Source organism: Tamandua tetradactyla, chromosome 2 (genome assembly GCF_023851605.1).
Source record: "Tamandua tetradactyla isolate mTamTet1 chromosome 2, mTamTet1.pri, whole genome shotgun sequence".
NCBI classification, from domain to species: Eukaryota; Metazoa; Chordata; class Mammalia; order Pilosa; family Myrmecophagidae; genus Tamandua; species Tamandua tetradactyla.
The window spans coordinates 144,867,890-144,890,854 of NC_135328.1; the positions used below are offsets into that span (position 1 = coordinate 144,867,890).

Genomic DNA, 22,965 nt, shown 5'->3' on the forward strand with positions numbered 1-22,965 from the left:
ATGTCTGGAAATGTTCTATAACAGTTTTCTAAAAAAAAAATTAGCCTTACAAGATTCCCTTTACATTTTATAACCATTCATTAATATGTCATAAAACAAAGTATATTTTATTTGACTTAAGCATTTATTTCATAAACTTAAACCTCTCAAGTAAAATAATTAATTCTTAAAAAGCTGCCCACTAGATGGCTGTGTTGCCTTTTTAAATATTCTGATATTCAAATCAGAATAAAGGAAACCCGACCTAGCTTCTGGGATTCTTTACTCTTACTTGGAAAAAATCAATTCTTACGTGTATGGAATTTCCATAATTATATCCTTCTAAGGAATTTGAAAAGAGCCATTCGGTTTTTCTATGAGTATAAATTTAATCTTGGGAGGTACACATACTTGCACCCATTTTTCCTTTCTGGTATTTACAGAATGTTCTGGATATTCCCTGGCCCAAAGTCATTCGATTTAGGAATATTTTAGTCTGAAAAAAAGGGAAGCATCATCCTATTAACACTGTTGTTACCCTTTCCAACTACAAGTTGTTTTACACTCTAATATGTCCTCTTAGGAGAAAATGGATCTTAAGTCAGACATTCATTCTTAGAACACATTAATTAAAGCAGGCTTTCCATTTAGTTAAATAACCAAAGCTTGGGCATAAACATGTTTTGTTTTGTTTTGTTTTTTCTCCGAAAAGAGAAGATAATGACAGGAATGAATATTTAGATGTATTTTATGTACTATATGTCAAAAATTAGAATCTACTGCTATAGTTTTGAGGTTGATTGAAATCCTATTTTAAGCCATTTAACCCACTGTAATTTTCTCTGTAAGTCATAATTAACTTAATGATGGCATGGAATCATCAGTCTTTAAATAAATCAGTTAAGCTGGGGTGCAAGCTTCTGATTTTGGTTAATTGTGTCCCTATCATAAAAACCAGAGTGAAAAGTTAAGAGCTCTAGGAACTGATATTCAGACATGTATGATAGCTGGCAGCTTCACTATCCATTTGTCCATCCCTTCATCTACCCATCCATCCTTCCCCTGATATTTCCCATTTATTTTATGAATATGATTATGTTTGGGATGGGAGTGGGGTAATCTTTGAGAAAAATATGATTGGAGGCATAATCCTGATCTGCAGGGAAACATAATCCCTGTATGTATTGAACCTACAACTGTCAGCAATTCCTATAACTGTGGGGCAAATTTTCCAGAAATACTGTGATCTACACCTGCCCTGATTTAAACGAGAGTTGGAGAGGGCAACTCAGAGACATGGGCACCGTGATTCAGAATGCAGAAGCAGGGCTTGTACAGTGACTGACAATATAACATATACATAGAACCAAGCACACAGTGGTCTGGTACATTCCTTTTAACCTGAGACTTGCAAGGGAGGTGGTGTCAGAAATAATACCCATCAATAAAGGATTATCCAAGGGGTCCCTAGTCTGTACCGAACACTAAACTTTAAATGTGAAACTAGACCACATTTCGCCAATGAAGAAACTGAGGCTTAGAGAGATTAAGTCACTTGCCAGAGGTTTCACAGTTAGATGTAATGAGATTAAGATACACTGAGGCCTGTCTCATCCCAGTGCCATTGTTTTTCTCTCTTACACTGCCTCTTGAAATGAGGTTTCAAGTGAGGAAGACATGTTTTTAGAATTTGTGCATAATCCTTAAATATGACAGGACTAGATCTATTTAGGATGAAACACTTGGGGTTATTACTGCAGTATTACTTATGGAAATGGTTAAAGTGGTTCTGTACTATGTGCTTTATATATATAAAAGAAAAGGTAAAGATTAACTTTCTACCTAGGAACTAATGTTCCCATGTACATTAATACATAGTGTATTAAAATCTGAAACACATATGAATTCTGCAGCATTGGAAATCACAATATTTATAACATCCAACTGAGTAGAATTATTATATAATCAACCTCATTCACAAAAATGGATTTTAATGTCTTATCTGACAACGACAGAATAAGCAATGCTTGAATGGTAGCCTAGGATAGTAGGTAGATCGTATTAGCTGTATCACACTCAGACACTGAAAGAAAAGTTGGCCAGGCCCAATAGAAATAATGAAGAATTTTAAATAGAAGGGACAAAAATAAACAATACTACTTTCCCTCAGATAAAACACAAAATTTTATAGGTCACAGAAAGGGTAGCAAAATTTCTTAAATTTATTTTTTTCTTTGTTATTTATTAGGGGATGTTAGGGGAAGCTCTACAGTTTGTATGAGTGGCTAATAAATTTAACCTGGATCTGGAAGGGTTGAATTTCATATTATCTTAGAAATTAAATAGTTGGATTTGATTACATCAAGAAGGACTCTAGTTTCACTGAAACCGAAAGTTCAAGGCATCTCTGAATCTTTGAAAAAGGGGCTCACTCAGGTACTCCATCAGCAACTTTTCGCTCTCTCCAAATTCTTCCTCCTTGTGCACATTAAGGAGAAACTTGGTTCTCACAGGGTTCACCAATGACCTCCTAGTTGACTAGCCCATAAGGTAGTTTCCATTCATATCATATTGGGCCTCCTTGGTGCATTTGAACAGTTATCCTTTCCTGTCTGTAAAACCCCCTACTCTCTTGGCTTCTGGGACACCCATTGTTGTGTTCTGTATGTTACTGCTCAGCCAATCTCTTCTCCAAGTCCATATTTGCATTCTGCCACTGCCTCCTCTTTTAAGTGCTATTTCCTGAGACTTCAGTCTTCAAGGACCTGCTTTTCACACTGAGCATTCTCCAGGGCCACCATGCTCACTCTTCTGGCTGCCTCTCTGTGGAGTGGCTCTCAGATGGTCATATATATCTAAACTTGTCCTGTGAGCTTCAAGCTCATTGACACAAAGAACTCTTGGGTGTCTCAAAAACAGCAAGTCCAATATGAGCTCATCATCTTATACTTGGCCTAAACAATCTTCTTTTTCAGGGTTCTCTCCTTTGATGGGATCACCATCCACCCAGTCCCTCAAGCAAGCAATGTGGGCGCTATCTGTCTCTCCTCTCTCTCATCTATCACTAATTCTTCCCAGTATATTCCTAATATTTTCTTAACTCTATAATCTCTATATTCCTTTTATATGTCTTTGAGTTCCCAATATCTCTCACTGAGGTTATTAAAAAGCCTTCTAATTTCTCTTTTCCTTCTCACATACATCCTTCTATTGCCTTCAGAGGGATACACTTAAAACATAAAGTGGATTTCCCCCCCTTCCTTATAATCTTCACTATTTCCTATCTCCTCAAAATAGTGTAAAGTTTTAAATACTTAATGTGGCATTTTATTATTTGTTACTTTGAATCTAATTTTCTATTTTGTTCTTGACTTTATATTCCAGCAATATTAAGCAGCTTTTAGTGGTCCCTCCCTGAATCCCTGCCCCCTACTGTTAGTTACTACTGCAAATACTGTTAGTAATATTACCACTACTACAGATGCATACTCATGGGAGCAAGAAGGAAGATGGTGGTGTCCTATAAAGCATATTGAGTTGGTACTTCATAAGTATACTGAGGCCTAGGGGGAAGTACTTCTAATCTTGAAAAGAATTTTTGTGACCCAAATTTCCATATTTTATAGCATCTGCTCCAAAAGCAATTCAATCACCCTTTCGACAGATGTTAGACACCTACTAGGTGCCAAAGTATATATAGTGAACCAAAGTTATTTGGGGCTTTTTAAAAGCATGAAACTTTAGTATGTGTTGAGGAAAATGGGCAGTGGTAATTGACTAATAGGAACTTCTGTGAATTCAACTATACATCCACATACTGACATTATACTACATTATATAACCTGGGTGGGAGTGGGGGAATGTGTCTAATGGAAGAATTACTTAGGATGAGAAACAGTACAGTCGGTGAGTCGAACTCTGACTCTCCATGTGCCCAACTTTGTCCAGGTCACGGCGGGGCATGGTCAGGAGGTGTGAATAGCACCATTTCATTGTCCCATAGTCCCCAAAGCTCTGCCCCATCGTGATCATCCATGTGCAGATGATCCTCAGCACATTTTATACTTAGTGAGTCAGCCTGGGCTGAGATTCAAGAGCCTCTCCAGGTCCCAGTCTGAACTACCTGGAGCAGACTTGGGCACCAGTGGCCTCCCTGCCCATCTTCTTGCAGAGCCCTTGCCAGAATGCACTGCCCAAGCCCTTACCTACAGTCTCTGTCCTCTCGGGGTTCTGAGCTTCCTCAACAGAGTGAGGTGCCTCCTACTGCCGAGTCTCTCCCACGCTGAGGACACGCGACTGTCTCCTTTGGAACTCACTCTCCATGTCCTGTCCTGATGGGCACTCGGCTCTTCCAGGTGCCGCTCCTCTCAGGACTGCTCTCACAAAGGCTGCGTGTCTCACACCCACCACAGCACCCCGTGGGGACTGCCCTGCTCTTCTACATTCCCCGAGGCCTGAGCCGTCTGACCTTCCCTTCTCCACCTCTCCTTACCCTCATACGCTCTCTGCTTTCTTGCCAGTGTCCTCGCACTGTGGACTCTTCCCTCTCCCTCTTGCCCTCTGCCTCAGGGGGATCATGCATAGGTGGCCCCAGGTCACCCAGCAGAACCTTCCTTGGCCCCTGATAATCTAGCTTTCACTAGTGAAAGGTGAGCGGCCTCACCTTCTGAGTGTGCTCTTGCCTTCTTCCGGCCCACATTTCATCTTCTCTCCTGCTCTTTTCTGGTTCATTGTTCTTCTTTCTACTCTCTAAAATAAAACTGGGCATAAGTTTCATCTATTATTTTGTCTTCTTCCCATCCATCTTTTCATGAATGATCTAAATACCAGAAAACTACTCTTAGAAAAATATGCCTTTACAGCAAACAAAGAGTCAAAAAGAGTACATGTTCAATGGGAAGGGGTCAAGTCAGTTAGAACTGAGACAACTTTAAAACAGACAGCACTCTGTCACAGATAACAAAGATTCAGGAGGGGCAGCTTAACATGAACACTTCAAGAGTAAATCCAAATACTCACATCTAGATTCCAACTGCTTATGGGGATTTTCTTCCCTGTCCTTGTAGAGGGAGAGAGAACCTGGCAAAGCTGATGAAGTACAACTGTCTGGCAAATAGTTAGGCATTCAACAAAATGAGTGAGTGAATGAATGAATGAATGACATATAGATGGTCTTATGGCCCGGAAAACCAGGGTTCACTTTGGTAGATGCCTTTTTTTTCATCATGTGAGTTACAGCAATGGCGCAATTTACCTATGCAATGGTGCAATTTATTTATGAAATGGCGCAATGGAGTTTCACAGCTCTGGTATTCCTGGTACGTGACACTTATGATGATCTGGCCACAGATCCTTTGGAAATCCTGTGCAAAGTTACCACAAAGGAATGTCATATGCTACAACGTGAGTTGAATCAGTTCTCCAAGAGTGACAAGTACAGAAGAGGTTATTTATTCAGGGTGCTCAGATGAAATGTTTCACCTGGCAAGTGTAAGCAGTTCTAGTTCCAAGGGATGCTTTCTCTGCCATAAAGAAAACAAGGACTATTTCTTCTCCCTTTCAAAAAATGTCCTTTGGTTTGTTTTTTTTTTTTTTTTTTTTTTGCATGGGGAGGCACCAGGAACTGTATCCGGGTGTCCAGCATGGCAGGCAAGAATTCTGCCTGCTGAGCCACCATGGCCCAGCCAAAAAAAAGAGTGTTTCTTATTTTTTCCACTGATTGATTAGCTGAAGTTTGACAGTGTAAACTAGGACGTTATTTGTTTTTCTTTAACTGGTTTTGAATTATAGAAGTTATGGTACTTGTTAAAAATGGGGGAGAAGGCAGGAGCAGCATCCTTATGAAGTGCTTAGCATTTATTTGAACCTATGACATGGTCGAGGAACCCTGGGAACTCATGGGCCCAAAAGGATTACTTTAGCTTTCATAGGTCCAGTTCATTTACTGAATTCAGCCTATGACCAATCTTTCCTGAGAAAGTACAGTGGGCCAAAGCTTATAGGCGATGCCTAGAAGTGCATGCGATTGTGAATTCAGTTTGAGAAGTTATATTTGAGATATGTTTTGAAGAGTTCACATATTAAGAAGCTTTGGAAATGGTTGCTATCAAACCTGGAAGTGAAAAGTTTGGTAGCTTCATGTTCAAGTGGGAGCAACAAGAAACTTTCATTTTAGTCTCTCCTTCATTGCTAGTGAGCCAAATAGCAGTTGGCAAGCCATCAGTTTCCTCTTATATAAAATTAGAAATAGGTTTTCCCCAACATTTATTTTAGAAAGGCCAATTTCTCTCTCCCAAATAAAAGCTTATACCTATGTCTAATATGTAACAAAGCTAAAGACAGGCCATTACTTTGGAATTACATGGGCAGCCCGACAATCACACAGGGGCCAAGGTGAACATCCTGGAAAGGTGACAGCCAAGGTCTCCTGAGTGTTCTTTTTTTGGCTAAACATATGAAAACCCACCTTGTGTAAAGGGAGACCACCAGAAGCATCCAGGTACTAAAAGAGGCATCAAAACCTTAAGACTGCATTTGAAAAAATATTCTGGATTATTTTAATGTAACTTCTGATGTTATAAGACTTCTTATTTCCTTCAGATGTGCCTTATGTATGTTGAGTACATAGCATTCTCCAGCCACAAACACCTAAGCCAGTTCTCCAACTCATTCTATCCCAGCCCGTAGTTAATTGTCAGGAGCTTACAGCCTCCTCCAAAGATTATTTTCTCATAAAGAACGGAAGAGGGCTACTACCTGAAAAGGCAAGGCATTCACTTTTTGTTTTCTCTGCATGGGCAGGCACTAGGAATCGAACCCGGGTCTCCACATGGTAGGCAAGAACTCTGCCACTGAGCCACCATGGCCCAAGGCATTCACTTTGAATCTAGCTAGGAGTTTTAAGTTTCTCCAGTCTCAACCTTGAACCTGTACACAAATAGTTTTGATAAAACCCTCTCTTTGGTCAGAAACAGCTGAGCTGCCTACTGATGGAAGGCAAGTAAGCTGGTCTAAACCTCATGCTCCTTGTTATCTGTTCTTGAAGTAGAGTTTTGAAAGGAGAGCAGGGCTCTAGGGAGACTGATTTGGGGAAGGAAGCTGTTCTAGGGCAGGGATAGGGAACAGATCAGTATAAGAGGTCACTGTGAAGAATGTCCAAACACTTTTAGATTTTTGAAGAAATCTGTAGAAATATTCAGCAGTTATGTCTGTACTGTATCATCCCACAAAATAATGAGTAGTGGCATTTTATAAAGACAGGAATAAGCAAAAAAATGGGAAAAAAGCTGACAATGAAATATGAATAGGAAACACAAAACTGGTTTCACACCCATAACATGAAGTTGAGGTGAGATATTTATATGTATTACTAGATACAGAAATTAAATTTGCTAGCACTCCATTTCCTTAAAAGGAAATAAAAATCAAATGCATGACAAACTGTTCCTACTCATGGATGGATGACAGCTCCTTCATACTTTGATTCTAGCTTTTTAGTCCATAAATTGAATTTTTTAGTGTTTCTTTTTGTTCTGTTCCTTTGGCCTCGTCTAGAAAATTTGAAGCACATTTATTTCCTTCCTTGTCACTCCAATAAGTCTTAAAAATATTTCTTTCCTAAACTCAAACTATAAAAATAATGTTATTTTAAAAATTGCATGGGTAAAGCAAGTTTTCATCTGCAGTGAGACAACACTGTCAGAATTAAAATCCACACTTCAGGACAACTTTACTTTCATGCTAGAATGAAGAGGACACTCATCCAATGCACCACAGGTTTGGAGTTCAAAAGACATGATATCCTAGCAACTTCAAGAATCTGTTTTGTACCCAGTCCACAGTCTGTATTTGATGACATTCTGATGCCTATAAGCTAACACTGAATGTTTTGTTTTTTAATACATACTTTAAGAATGGGTACAAACAAATCTCAATTATATCTGTCAAACAAATACGTGCAACAAAAATTTAAGCTTTTTGTCTATTTTGATATTTTAATCCAGAAGCAACTGAGAAAGAAGATAAATAAGGTCATATGTTGATTACTGGAACATAACATAGTGCAAGTAAGAAATAGAGGCATAATCCTCAACATGAGGGAGCCCTGGATTTGCAATGATTTATGCAGAATTTAAAATAAAATAGCATTCTTTCCTAAGGTAATTTTTGCATTATACCTAGAAGCTGATCATTTTGTATGTTATTTCAAGTCATCTTTTTCTTAAGATTTTATTTTCCCACTAGGAGGTACTCCAGAGCCCAGGGAGATAATTCTTGTTAAATGCTTTTATGTTCTGAGCTCTTTATGTATATTGTTTCATTTAATCTTTACAACAACCTTATGAGATAGGAACTGATATTACTGTCATTCGACATGAGAAACGGAGGACTGGAAAAGTTAAGTAACATGTTCAAGGTCACACAAGTGCAGGAATCTGACTCCAGAAGCACCATATTAAGTCACTACACAACATTCATGGTTTAAGACTAGAGCTTGATAATCTCTTTAGGGATACCTAAACACACACACACACACACACACACACAATTATGATCAAATTATTTCCCTTTTTTAGCTCTCTCTTTCCTCCATGTGTAACTGTCATGATCTAAGAATGAAAGAAAATGAATTGTCATGCATGACTTTGCCTAACAAAGAATCATCCAGGAGGCAATTTTGATATTTATAAACACTAATTTAAACCTTCCAAATTACTACAATTCTTGGTTTTCTGAAAATGCAGTTTTCTAGAGGGGGCCAGAGCTTGTCCATCTGCAAGGATATAATGATTGCATACCATTTTTCATTTTTTATTTTGGCCATGATGAATCAACATTATGCCACTATAACATAAAAGGACCCTCGACGGATATTAGGAAACTGTAGGGATTGTATACAAGAAGAGAATTCTTGCCTCTGGGCCTTTCTTTAAGGTTCTGGAATAAATTGGGGAGATCCAGAAGACCCATAGTTCAGAAGATCCTCTATGAAAAACTTATGACTGTTCTAGGAACATTCTGTTAAGTCCAGCAACCCCCTGGAAATCTCATCTGCATAAATCTTGGGGCTCTAGGAACTACTATTTTTTATTGAAAGGTGTTTTGGGAATGTAGAACTGGAGCAAGTACTTTCAGGTCCCTGAATCATGAACATTTAGCACCAGCAATGACTTTGGCAATCATGTCTTCAGTATTCTGAGAACAAAGAAACCAAAGAGCAGAGAGATGAAGACTTTGCACAAGGTCATACTGCCTGTTGGTGATAAAACTGCAAGGAAAAGCAGGTTCTCTTGCTCTAATTTCAGAATTTTTCATTAACTGAGTTGCCCTTCATACCAAGCACAGCCATCTCCTTCCTGATTCTGGATGCAAGTCTGCAGCTCTTTTCTGTCTGTGCTTATTGGCAGGAATTCTATGGCTGCGCTTGGCACTCTGACCCACAGTTACCTGGCTGCATAAGCGAATGACTGGCACCCTGTAAAATAGCACATAATTGAAAAACCGTATTCTGGATAGTATCCTAATGTTCTTGCATATTCTGTAGCGCTGGGGAATGATGTCTACAGTTAAATAAATATATATACACATAATGTTATTTTAATCCATATGATTAAGCAGAAGCATGGATGCAGACAAAAACATGAGATGAAACAGTTTTTCATTCTTTACCTTACTATCAGTTTAAATGTAGATTCTGAGGAAATATATTTTGATTGTGGAAACTTCTGCATTAAACCAGTGATAGTCTTCAAAAATTCCTACTTGCAAAGCGGGAAAAAAAAAAAAAAGACCTGCTGAGAAGTTTCTGTGATCCCAGGAGCCAGCACATATGTTCCTTTTTATTCCCCAGAGCACTGTGGTATTGTACAGGTAACGTACAGATAACGTACAGGTAACGTGACATACCAGGAGCAGCTGCAGCAACAGCACCAACAAAAGCAGCATGTGTTGTTGGGCCTCTGGTTTCCAGGGGCTTGAGACACAGCAGGAGTTCCTTCATTTTGCGTCTGCTGCCTTTTTCTCATGTCAGCTACTGCAGTACCCAGTCGCCTGAAAGGAAAGAGAAATAACCAAAGGTACAAAAAAATTAAGGTAAACACAAATTGCCTGTGCTGAAGGATGCATCATTTAATTAAAGAGGACAAGGAAGTTAAGAAAAGGCAAAAAACTAGGACGCTTAGCCGTCAAACTGAAAATTCTCAGCAAAAATTTTTAGGAAAATGGCGGAACAGGAGAGACCGAGTTCACCCCTGCTCCAAGGAACACCTGGAGAAGGGAGAGGATAGTGACTGCGAAGGTGATTCCAGGGTGTAAGTGACCTGGGAGAGTCTTCTGCACCACATAGGGAGGCCCTGGTTACAAAAGCTGAGGGACTGAGAAGCAGAGAACCGGAGACCGTCCGGCTGGTGCAAATGGCCCCGCGGGCGCGGCGCCCACAGGAGTGCACCGATGGGGAGATGGGGACTAGGAAGTAAGCCAAGCCGCATTCCTTGAATGCACTGCCTTCACTGGCGCAGCCCAGTGACTCACCCAACACACCATGCACCTAAACCCCATCACCTGCCCCGTTCCCCATGCTCAGAGCGCCCCTGCCCCACCAAACACCCGGTGCACATACCTGCCCCACATCCTCAGCACAGCGCTGCACGCTCCTGCCCCAGCCCAAACCACTTCTCCTGCAAAACTGCAATCTTGCCCCACTCTCCCAAGCCCTACCTCCCAGTCTCTGCCCCCAAGCAGGCGGTCTCCAAGCATATAAAGGCTGCGGGTACTTACCTGCATACCTGGGCTATTGCGCAGCCGGGTAACATGCGCCCTCAGTCACGTAGGCCTGCAATGCCGACCTACTGCCCTGAGCTCTGCGCATGCGCACAAAGGGCCCGCGCCCTAGACCGGCGCACACAATGGTCCGCGCTTCCCAGATCCATGCACCCACGCAGCCATGGTGTGCGCACACTGCAAACACCAGCTTAGCACCCCCAAACCGCGCCTACAGTTGCGCTGCATCACATCACTGCACTGTTGTGCCGCGTGCCGCGCCCTGCATAGCGCTCCACATCCATCCTGAAAGCAGCAAGAGAAAAACAATCTACTACATACAAGAGAAACCACATAAGACTGAATTCAGACTACTCGATTGGCACCATAGAGGCGAGAAGGCAGTGGTATAATATATTTAAGATCCTGAAAGAGAAAGACTTCCAGCCAAGAATTCTGTACCCAGCCAAACTGTCTTTCAAAATTGAGGGGAAGATTAAAATTTTCATAGACAAATAAATCCTGAAAGAATTTGTAGACAAGAGACTGGCCCTACAAGAAATACTAAAGGGAGTTCTGCTGGTTGAAAAAAAAAACAAGACAGGAGAGGGAGGACTGGAGGAGAGCACAGAATTGAAGAGTCCCAGTAAGGGGAATCTTTGCTGACCCCACCCCAGCCTATGGGAAGGTTCCGGGCATTGCTATGGCTACACAGACCTGTAATTCCATATTGTTCTATAGCTTTGGCATTTGCCAATTTTTCTAACTATTCTATGAGCTCTTTCAGGGCAGAGACTGGGTCGTTCATTTTCGTATTCTTGGTACACATGAAAGATTTCAACAAGCTCTGGCAAAGCATTGCTATTCTGTAAGCTTGAGGAAGTTATCCCCTCTACATAGAACCACTGCTCAATTTTGCTCAGAGGGAAAAAAAGCTTATGAGAGAAATGTCTTTCATAAATTTTCTCACGTACTTTTTTTTCTTAAAATGTTGGTAATTACTAGAGTTCTGGGAAGATGATGGAATAGGATCAATCGAGTTCAACCCTGCTCCAAGGAACAGCTAGAAAAGGGTGGGAGGTCAAGTGAGATGGTGATTCCAGAGTGTAAGTGACCTGGGAAAGTCTTATGCACTACATAAGGTGGACCTGGTTGCAAAAGCTAAAGAACTGAGAAGCAGAGAACTGGAGTCTGTCCGGCTGGTGCAAACAGCCTAACGCGGATGCCTGGAGCCCTCAGGAGTGCACAGATAGGTAGTAGGAAGTAAGTCAAGCTACATTCCTTGAACGCGCTACCCTCATCAGCACAGTCTCCTGATCCATGACTCACCCCACGAGTTTGAACCCTGTCACCCGCCCCCACTCCCTGTGCTCCAAGTATGCCTGCCCGACCAACCCCTCCTGCGCATATCCGCCCCACAACCCCACCCTAAGCGAGTGAGCAAGCCTGCCCAGCCCAACCCACCTTTCCTGCGCAAGCGCAGTCTCACCCTGGCCTTCCCGATCCCAATCTCCCAGTTCCCGTCCCTGGCAGGCAGTCATAGCGTATAAAGACCGTGGGCGGGCACCTCCCTACTCAGGCTACCCCCAACCCCAGCCCATACAATCACAGAGCCCTAACCTACACCTTCTGAACTCTGTGCACATATACATCAGTTTTCAGCCCTCCCAGATCTGCACAAGCCCAGGTCCCCAGTCACGCCCCCAGCTCTGGAAGAACGCTGACCTAGACACCCCCCAGCCCACGCATGCGCAACGCCAACCTGCTGCCCTAGCTCTGTGCATGCGCACAAAAGGCCCCGTGCCATAGACCAATGTACACCAAGACCTCACCCCCTAGACCCTTGTACCCTCATAGACACATCCTTCCCTGCTGCTCGGTGCCCATGCTCACAGGCATCAGCTTAGTATCTCCAACCTGCGCTTATACCTGCGCTGCTACACATCAGCACACTGTTGTGTCTGCCCCATACTCTGTATCCTGCTCCCCATCCATCCTGCAAATACAAAGCTTTAGACGACTGAAGGAAATCAACTTCCAAAGTAAACCGATCAAGATATTTACATGCCGTGAAGACAGCAGAAGATCACTAAGCACATCACAATGCAGACAGATATAGCCCTGCCTAATGACCAAATTAAAACACCAGAGGAGATGTAGACATTGGAACAACTAATCAAAAATGTTCATATAACTCAACTAAATAAAATAAATGGGATGGCTAGTGACATAAAGGAGATCAAGAAGATATTACAAGAGCATAAAGAGGAATTTCAAAGAATGAATAGAAAAATAGATATCACAGAGATTTAAGATGCTTTAGACAAAATAAAAAAATACTAAAGACACACAACAGCAAATTTGAAGAGGCAGAAGAAAGAATAAGCAAATTAGAGGACTGAACAACTAATTTTGAGCACTCAAAACAGCAAGTGGTAAAAAAAAAGATGGAAAAATTTGAATTGGATCTCAGAGAAATAATGGACAAACAAAGTGCACAAATGTAAGAATCACTGGTGTCCCAGAAGGAGAAGAGAAGAGTAAAGGGCTAAGAAGATTAGCTGAAGATATAATGGGGGAAAATTTCCCAACCCTTATAAAGGACACAAATATGCAACTCAAAGAAGCTCAACAAACTCCAAATAGAATAAATCCAAACAGGCCTTTCCCAAGACACACTCTGTCAAGTATTGAAGAGAAGCAGAAAATCCTGAAAGCGGCAAGAGAAAAACAATCTACTACATTCAAGGGAAACCACATGAGACTGAGTTCAGATACTCAACTAGCCCCACGGAGGTGAGAAGGCAGAGGAATGATATATTTAAGATCCTGAAAGTGAAAGCCTTCCAGCCAAGAATTCTGTACCCAGCCTAACTGTCCTTCAAATCTGAGGAAGAGATTAAAATTTTCACAGACAAGAGACTGGCCCTACAAGAAATACTAAAAGGAGTTCTGCCAGTTGAAAAAAAAAGACAGGAGAGGGCGGTCTGGAGGAAGGTACCCAATGGAAGAGTAACAAGTGAGGGTAACACAAAAGATGAAAAGAGAGAAAGGGAAAAGAATATATAGGTCTGACCAATAAAATCCAAAAAGATAAGATGGTGGACCCAAGAAATGTCTTTTCAGTAATAACTTTGAATGTTAACAGACTCAATTTACTGATTAAAAGATACAGATTGGCAGAATGGATTGAGAAATCTAATCCAGCCACATGCTGCTTCCAAGAGACTCATTTTAGACCAAGGATACAAACAGACTGAAAGTGAAAGGATGGAAAAAAATATTCCATGCAAGTTTTAACCAAAAGAAAGCAGGAGCAACTATACTAATATTGGACAAAATAGACTTTAAATGTAAAGACATCCTAAGAGACAAGAAAGGGCAGTGAAATCATTATCCTCCCCACTACATGGGACATGACATCCAGGGGTGAAAGTCTCCCTAGTGGTGTGGGAGATGATTCCCAGGAATGAGTCTGGCCCTGGCACCGTGGGATCAACAATTCCATCATGATCAAAAGGGGGAAAAGAACTGTAATTAGTAAAGTATCAGTGGCTGAGAGAGTTCAAATAGAGTCAAGAAGCTACTCTGGAGGTTGCTCTTACACAAGCTTCAGTTAGACCTTGCTACCTATCATAACTTGCCAACCCCCAACCTAAACCATTCTGGCCAATCATAAAGAACACCTAGGGCAATATATAAGATTCCACAAGGGTTCTATACACTAGGGTAACTCTCCAGAAACCTGCAACCTCCAGATGGGTCACTGGACCAGGTAAGTCCTGAAACCTAGAGGGCTCAGCCTCTCCAGAATATCAGCTAGTTCCCTCTCCCTACCCCATATTATTGACATTCCCTTCCAAAATGAAAAATTTAGAATGGCCATAGGCCAAATACCCCTAAAAATAGGTTGGAAAGATCAAAGGTGATGGTGGAGTTATATAGAGAAGGTAGGGTTTAACAAATGGAAATGATTGCTGAATCATTAAATGGATATTTCTTTTAGTCTCCAGTATCTTAGAGCAGCTGGAAATAAAAGCCTAAAATTGTGGAATTGTAACCCATACCAAACTCTGAAATCTGTTCTACAAATAATTGTTGTACTGTGCTTTGAAATTTATTGCTTTTTTGTATATTTGTTATTTTTCACACAAAAAAAATTTTTAAATGTCCATTGTGGTAGTAAAAAAATATTTATTCTTTCTAGTCTCCTATATTCTGGAATAGTTAGAAGGAAAAATCTGAGATGATGGTATGGTAGCCCATGACCATCTCTGGGATATGTCCTGTAATTTGTTTTTTGTTTTGTTTTGTAACTACTTTTTGAAGAGTGCTTTGAAAACTATTGCTTTTTGCTCTGTATATTATATATTATACAATAAACAAAGTTAAAAAAAAAAAGAATAGAAAGGATGATGAATGGAAATGTAACGAAACCAATACAAAAACATAAGCCCATTAAAAAAGGTCTGGATGGGATCTTTTCTTACAAAAGCAACCCCTAAGAGAGTAAGTGATGGTGCCATGGGATCTAACCAGAATTCAGCAGAGAGAAGAGATGAAGCACAAGAAGGGGACGGAAACAAGAGAGCAGTTTTAGTGAAAAACTCCAATATACTTCCAACAATAATTCATAAGAAGAGAATTAATGAATTCTCAGGGAAGCAATTTTTTAAGGGATATTGGCTGAAATGTTCCAGAATTGGAAAAAAAGAAATACTTTACATTGAAAGAGCATACCATATGCTAAGTGGGGTAAGTAAAATAAAAATAAATACTCACTGCTCTAGTTTGCTAGCTGCCAGAATCAATATACCAGAAACGGAATGGCTTTTAAAAAGGGAAATTTAAGAAGTGGATAGTTTATGGTTCTAAGGCCAAGAAAATGTCCCAATTACAACAAGTTTATAGAAACGTTCAATTAAAGGCATCCAGGGAAAGATATTTTGGTTCAAGAAGGCCGATGAAGTTCAGGGTTTCTCTCTCAAGTGAGAAGGCACATGGTGAACACAGTCAGAGTTTCTCTCTCATCTGGAAAGGCACAAGGTGAACACGGTCAGGGTTCTTCTCTCTTCTGGAAGGGCACATGGCAAGCACAGCGTCATCTGCTAGCTTCTTCCCCTGGCTTCCTGTTTCATGAAGCTCCCCGGGAGACATTTTCCTTCTTCATCTCCAAAGGTCACTGGCTGGTGGACTCTGCTTCTCGTGGCTATGTCGTTCTGCTCTGCTCTCTCTGTATCTCTTCCACTCTCCAAAATGTTTCCTCTTTTATAGGACTCCAGAAACTTATCAAGACCCACCCAAATGGGTGAGACATTGTCATCACCTAATTCAGCTTAACAACCACTCTTGATTAAATCATATATCCAGGGAGATGATCTAATTACAGTTTCAAACATACAGTATTGAAAAGGGATTATTCTGCCTTTATGAAATGGGAATTTGATTAAAACATGGCTTTTCTAGGGTCCATACATCCTTTCAAACCAGCACACTCACTTACACACATTAAAATGGAATCATGGAACCACAGGATAAAGAAAAAGATAAATTATCTACAAAGGAGAAACAGTTTGACTGACACTAGACTTTTCAGAAGGAACATTAGATGCCAGAAGACACTAGACAATGGAGAGATATTTTGCAATGATGAGGGAAAATAATTATCATCCTACAATTTCATATTCATCTAAACAAACATTCAGGAATGAACGTTATTTATGTCAAATAAACTTGCATTTATTACTCAAGTCCTGGAATCTACTTCACTTAGAAGAAAACAAAATCAGAAGAAAGAAGTGGAATATAAGAAACAACTAAGCAGTGAAATTGGTAAAATATAACACTCATCCTAAGTAATAGTTCAGCAAAATAAATCATCATGTGTCTATTTAGAAAAAATTTAGAACTAAATTTAAGGCCACATAACTTAGGTAGAGGGGAGGTTGCCTTACCTCTCTACTACAATTCTTTTTGTATACATTGTACTGTTCCCCATATTGTTAAATACAAGAGTCATTCATCATTTTCTTCGCAGCTGATTAGTAATATTTGACAGTTTTCCCACCATCCTCTTTCATATACTTTCTGCTCTTGCCTTCCTCAAACGACACTCACCTTTCTATCTCAATACCCACTCCTTCTCCAGTCTCTACTTATTTCTTTTTGTTCCTTCCCTGATTTCCAAAATTTGGATGGCCGCTGTAGTCTACCCTTAGAACTTTTCTCCATCACTTCTTTGATGTACTCATTTAGACTTCTTAGAATACCAACCAGTTTTCTACTCAAAAAATATCAAATTTGTGTAACAAGAAAGACGATTTTCCCTAATCCATCTCACATATCCAACTGCCTCGTTCTCATCTCTATTTGGCTTTCTAATAGACATCTCACACTTTAAATGTTCTAATCTGACCTCCATATCTTCTCTTCAAAATCTCCTTCAGTTTTCTCCATCTCAGTAAATGAAAAATCTCCTTCTTCTTAATTGCTCAGTCCAAAAAGCACTGGAGTCGCCCTTTGCCCCTCTATTTCCCTCAGATGCCACATCAAATATCAGGAAGCATGAGACCTCTTCACCAGTGTCTCAGTTTCTAGCATTCCTCATCTCCTCTTCTTCCTCTATCACGCCCTTCCATTCCATCCAATTCTCAGTACAGCCACCGAAGCGAGTTTTTTAAAATATGTCATATTATTTCAGCACAGAATGTTCCACTCTAAACAGACTCAGGATTTCCCAATGGCTTCCCACCTTGCTCAGAGGAAAAGCCGAGGTTTACAAAGTTCTACATGGTCTGGTCTTTCATTACTTCTCTTTCTTCTCCTCTTTGTTTGCTCTGTTTTTTGTTTTGTTTTGCTTTCTTTGTTAGAGAAGTTGTGGGTTTACAGAATAATCATGCATAAAGTAGATTCCCATATACCATCCTATCATTAATAGCTTGCATTAGTGTTGAACATTAAGTTACAAATGATAGAACATTTTTATAATTGTACGATTACTTACATCCATGTTTTAACTTAGGGTTCACTGTATAGTGCAATTCCATGGATATTTAAAAAAAATTCTTCATTCTGTTACCAAATATACAATCGAACATTTCCCCTTTTAATCACTTTCAGGTGTCTAGTTCAGTGCTGTTAATTACATTTACAATGTTGTCCTCCCATCAGCACCATCCATTGCCAAAACATTTCCATCACTTCCCTGATGCTCTTCTACCAGGCCTAGTATAATCTTACGTCAGGGTCTCTGCAAGTCTTTAATTAAATATTACATTCTCAGTGAAACCTTTCCTGACCTACCTTATGTACAATGACAATTTCCTCACTCCATTCCCAGCATGAGCTACCTCCCTTCCTTGTTTACTTTTTCCCTCATCATTTATCATAATTGGTAATACTGCAGGTTTTACTTATTTGTCCAACCAACTAAAAAAATAAGCTCCACGAAGACAGGTATTGGTCTGTTTTGTTCATTCTTGCAACCAGTAATGTCTAACAATGAGAACATATTAGGTTTTCAAAAATATTTGTTAATATTGTGAGCCATTGATTGTATACCATTATGAAATGTTTGTATGTTAAGAATGTTTGTGTGTTGTTTTATTAATAAAAATATTTTTTAAAAATTCAAGAAAAGTATTTGTTAAACGGTGAATTTTACAAGCATGCCCATTAATGACAAGAACACAATGGAATCTATCATACTCATTATTCAAAATCATTCATTTCCTAATCAGTACAATAAAATAAGAAAAATAATTATATATTGGAATGGAAAACAAACACTTTTCACTATTTACAGGTGATGTGATTGTCTACATAGAAATTCCAAGAGATTCAACAGACAAGCTATTAGAGACAATTCAAGAAGGGTACAAGATCAAGATTCAAAATTCAGTATATTTCTAATACACTAGCAACAACCAATCAGAATACATATGAGGAAGAATAATATAATTCAAACAAATAAAAACCAAAAAAGAATTTGTAGTATTATTAAAAAGTTGTGTAAGAACTATGAAACTATTACAAAATATTCTCAACAGACAAGAAAAGATCTGAATATAGAGATAGGAGAGATAGGCCATTTTCTCAAATGGGAAGACCAAATGTTTTAAAACTGTTAATTATCCCAGAATAATTTTATAAGTTCAATGTAATTGTAATAAAAATTCAAACTGATTATTTCCAGACATTTCTGAAAATAAAGCAAGGGAGGGTTCTTGTCCTATCATGTATCAATAATATAAAATTAAAATAATTAAGATACTATGGTCTATGGACTATACTTAACAGTGCTTTTTTTTTTGGCATGGACAGGCTCCAGGAATCGAACCTGGGTCTCTGGCATGGCAGGTGAGAATTCTTCTACTAAGCCACCGTTGCACCACCCAGCTAACAGTAATATTTTAATACTCTTTGGTCAACAGTAACAAATGTTCCACACCAATACTATGGAACAATAATGTGGGGGGGGGGGGAGGATAAGGAGTATGTGAGGATTAGGGTTTTCTTTTTTATTTCTTTCCTCGAGTAATGAAAATGTTCTAAATTTGATCATGGGGATATATGCAAAATTATGTGGTAATACTTTGAGCCAGCGATTGTGTACCTCAGATGGTTTCTATGGTATGTAAATATATCTCGATAAAATTGCATTAAAAAAGATACTATGTTAATGGCGTAAGTATATCAATAGAATGGAATAGAGAGCTGAGAAACAGACTCAAGCATGTATGCAATCATAGTTTATATCAGCTGATGCTTCTCTATCATTCAGAAATGATAGAGTACTCAATAAGTGGTGTTCAGACTATTAGATTTTCATTTGAACAAAATTTACATCTTCAAGTGATAATACACACTTGTATTAAGATCAGAATCAGAGTGGAAGATGCAAAGGAGTGTATTATCCATAATACACAGCACCTACTTAGCAATAAAAATATAAACAATCTAATGGAAAAATGGACAAAGGAAATACGGAGGTAGTTTACAAAGGAGGACAATGTAAAGTCCCTAAAATAGATGTTCAGATTAGTAATCAGAAAAATTCAATTAAAAAAAATGGTTTCACATTCAAATTTCCCACATTTAAAAACTCATACATTGCTAATTTTGCCTTGTCCTTTTTTTTTTTTTTAAACATGGGCAGGCACCGGGAATTGAACCCGGGTCTCTGGCATGGCAGGTGAGAACTCTGCCTGCTGAGCCACCATGGCCCGCCCCATTGCTAATTTTGGAAGAGGATTTGGGTAAGTGAAAACGCTCTTACACTGATGGTAGGAAAGTAAATTGGTAGAATCACTGTGAAGAACAATAGTGACCTTATGTGGTTAATGATATACATAGCCTATGTCAAATTCCACTTTCATGATTATGTATTGGAGAAGTTCTCATATATGCATATGAAAACATTAATGTCAGCATTTTAAATAACACCCTAAACTGGAAACAACTTCATCTTTTTGGGAATGGATGAGATAATGGTGATATAGCTATATGATGATTTATCAAAGAGCAGCTGAAATTGATAATGTAAATCTGTATGAATCAACTTAGGTAGACTGCAAAACAATGTTGAATGGAAAAAATGCCTACAAAATATTAAATACAGACCTGTGTCATTAACACAGTTCTCCAAATACACCAAATAGTATAACATTTTTTCCTGGACTATATATATATGTGTGTAGCAAAGTTATACAACATAAATTGGATCCATGACTCTGGAGAGGAAAGGCTTTCAATTTTACCTGACCTTTTCCTTGAAAAAGATCTTAAGCAAAAATAAAATATTAATATCTGTTAATTAGGGTAGTAGGTGGAAGAGTATTATTTTTTATGCCTATCTGAATTAAACATATTTTTCTTTAGAAATACATAAATACAATAAAGCTTTATACCAAACAGGAGTTCTATTTATATTTCAGAAATGTGCAGAAATTTCAGAAGCTTTTTTGAGAACTGAATGCCTCAATTTCCTCATTGTTGAATATTAATTTTTGAAAAATTCAGAGGGTAATGCCATCTTGAGTGTCCATCTTTTCAGGCAATCTCTTGAAACATTGTGGTTTGAAATCCCTGCACAAAGGTCCAAATATTATTCATAACATTTGCAGGGCCTGTCACTCCCTTCCATGCCTTTTGGCTGACTAGAAATAATCACAAGTGGATGCTTTGTGTTTTTCTGAAGTAATTGCGTATTCTGTGCCATAAACATCCTGCCAGAAAGAAATCCCCACTCACTCATTCTTTTGGTGTAGATTTGCTTTGGAGCAGGCTGCTTCTATTCTCCTGACAGATCTATATATGCCTATAAATGCCAGCTGCTCAGCATCTCATCTGTGTTTCAAGTCTAAACTTTCCTAGGTTGCGTGACATATAGCTATGTTTAAGAAAAACAGTCTGCCATCATATTTTGCTACATAGCATCATCCAAAAAATGAGATACACAGTGTTGGGGGAAGAAAGATGATCACAGAGAGCTGCTTAATGACAGTGCCTGAGAGGTCACTGGGGTAGACTGCAAAACAGTGTTGAATGGAAAAAAATACCTGCAAAATATTAAGTACAGACTTGCATCATTAACACAGTTCTCAAAAATACTATAAGAACTATGTTAATGACACTGTTGGAAGAAGCAGGGCATATAATGCAAGGACTTAGGAACTGGCTGGTGCATCCTGGAATCCTTATTTGCATCCACATGCACTCTGCTACTGTAAATAGTAGAGCTCAAGGTTTCGGTTTATCAGTAAAAAGGGAAGGGAAAATCTATGCAACTGTTACATTTTCTTTTCTATAACTCACTGATTCTAGCCTTTAAATGAAATAAATTTTATGACAATATCATAAATGAAAAAAGGAAAAAAATGTTTTGTAATATTATGCACAGCTAAGGACTGAAACTCTGAAACACTTTTTGAATGTGTAGAGGTGAATTCTTTTCCCTCCTCCCTTACTCCCTGTTTTTGTTCCCTTGGCTGCTCAAGCAAATACCACGACATGGGTCAGATTAAATAATGAGGATTTGTTAGCTCGCAGTTTCGAGGACAGGAAAATGTCCAAATCAAAGCATCATCAAGGCAATGCTTTCTTCTTGAAGATTGTGGTGTTTTGGGGCAATCTCTGGTCCTTAGCTTGCCACACGGCAAGGCACATGATAACGTCTCTTGAACTCTACCTTCTCTTCCAGGTTAACTTTGATGTCAGCTTCTGGTTGCTCCCTTTGGGCTTTCCCTCTGAATTTCACTCTGCTTATACAGGACTCCAGTAATTGGATTAAGACCCATCCTGATATAGATAGGCCATGCCTTACCTGAAGTACCCTCATGAAAAGGCCCAAAGAAGTGGATTAAGTTAAGAACACGTTTTTCTGGAGTACATACAGCTTCCCTGTGGAGAAAGACTGTCGGGAAACCATTTAATTTCATAAGGTAGTGGGGAATGAGGCAGGAGAAATTGATCTTTCCTTTGCAAAGAAGTACATACATGTGCACAAGATTGGGACTTGGGATCCTTTAAACTGTGGACCAGGATGCAGAGCAGACTAGCAGGGTGTGTGGTGGGCATCTCAGGCTAATTATCTCCCACTGACCACCTTTATGACACTTCATTTTAATCCTATAGTAAAGGGCTGGGAAAGCTGCTATGAGATAAAGTTAATGGCTCCAGTTCTTAACAGGGAAAAGTCACAAATCAAAGGTGGTGATTAGAGAGGGCTGTTTTTCTGTTACTTATTACTTATAGCTTCCAAGATATGCAGAGAAAGTCCTCATCTCACTTCCGGCTCTATACAGTTTTATGCCCTGTCTCTTCTTCTTCACCAGGATCAGAAACAATGATCCAAATCATTTGTACAGTTTGAGTGATGAGTCAAATAAAACAAAATAAAATTTGAAAGCAAAAATGTAAGGATATAAACTTAGGTTTATAACACAACTGCATAAGTGCAGAATGGGGGAAACATAACCTAACAGGAGTATATAAAAACTCCCAGCTAATTAACCGGACAGTGAGTTCACTATTCATCAACAGCGTGATGTGAACAGAACAGCTAATGGAAATTTAGAATGCACTAATAGAATTATGTTACCTAAAAACAAGTTGGTGATAGTCTTCTATGGGCTGGGTGAATGGTTGTGTTTGATTCTGGTCAACAAAATTTAAGGAAGAAATTGAAATACACTTAGAAGACTGGAAGGAAGAGAATTTAAAACCTCA

The 22,965-nt window shown here is 39.2% G+C and overlaps 1 protein-coding gene across 1 annotated transcript in view; it reads right to left on the bottom strand.

Annotated features, from left to right (window-relative positions):
* Positions 1–22,965, bottom strand: part of RGS17 (regulator of G protein signaling 17) — a 119,267-nt gene that overhangs the window by 17,379 nt on the left and 78,923 nt on the right. The window contains exon 2 of the mRNA XM_077149314.1: positions 9,886–10,029. Coding sequence (XP_077005429.1) covers positions 9,886–10,004 — 119 coding nt within the window. The 5' untranslated portion in view covers positions 10,005–10,029. The remainder of the gene's footprint in view (positions 1–9,885; positions 10,030–22,965) is intronic.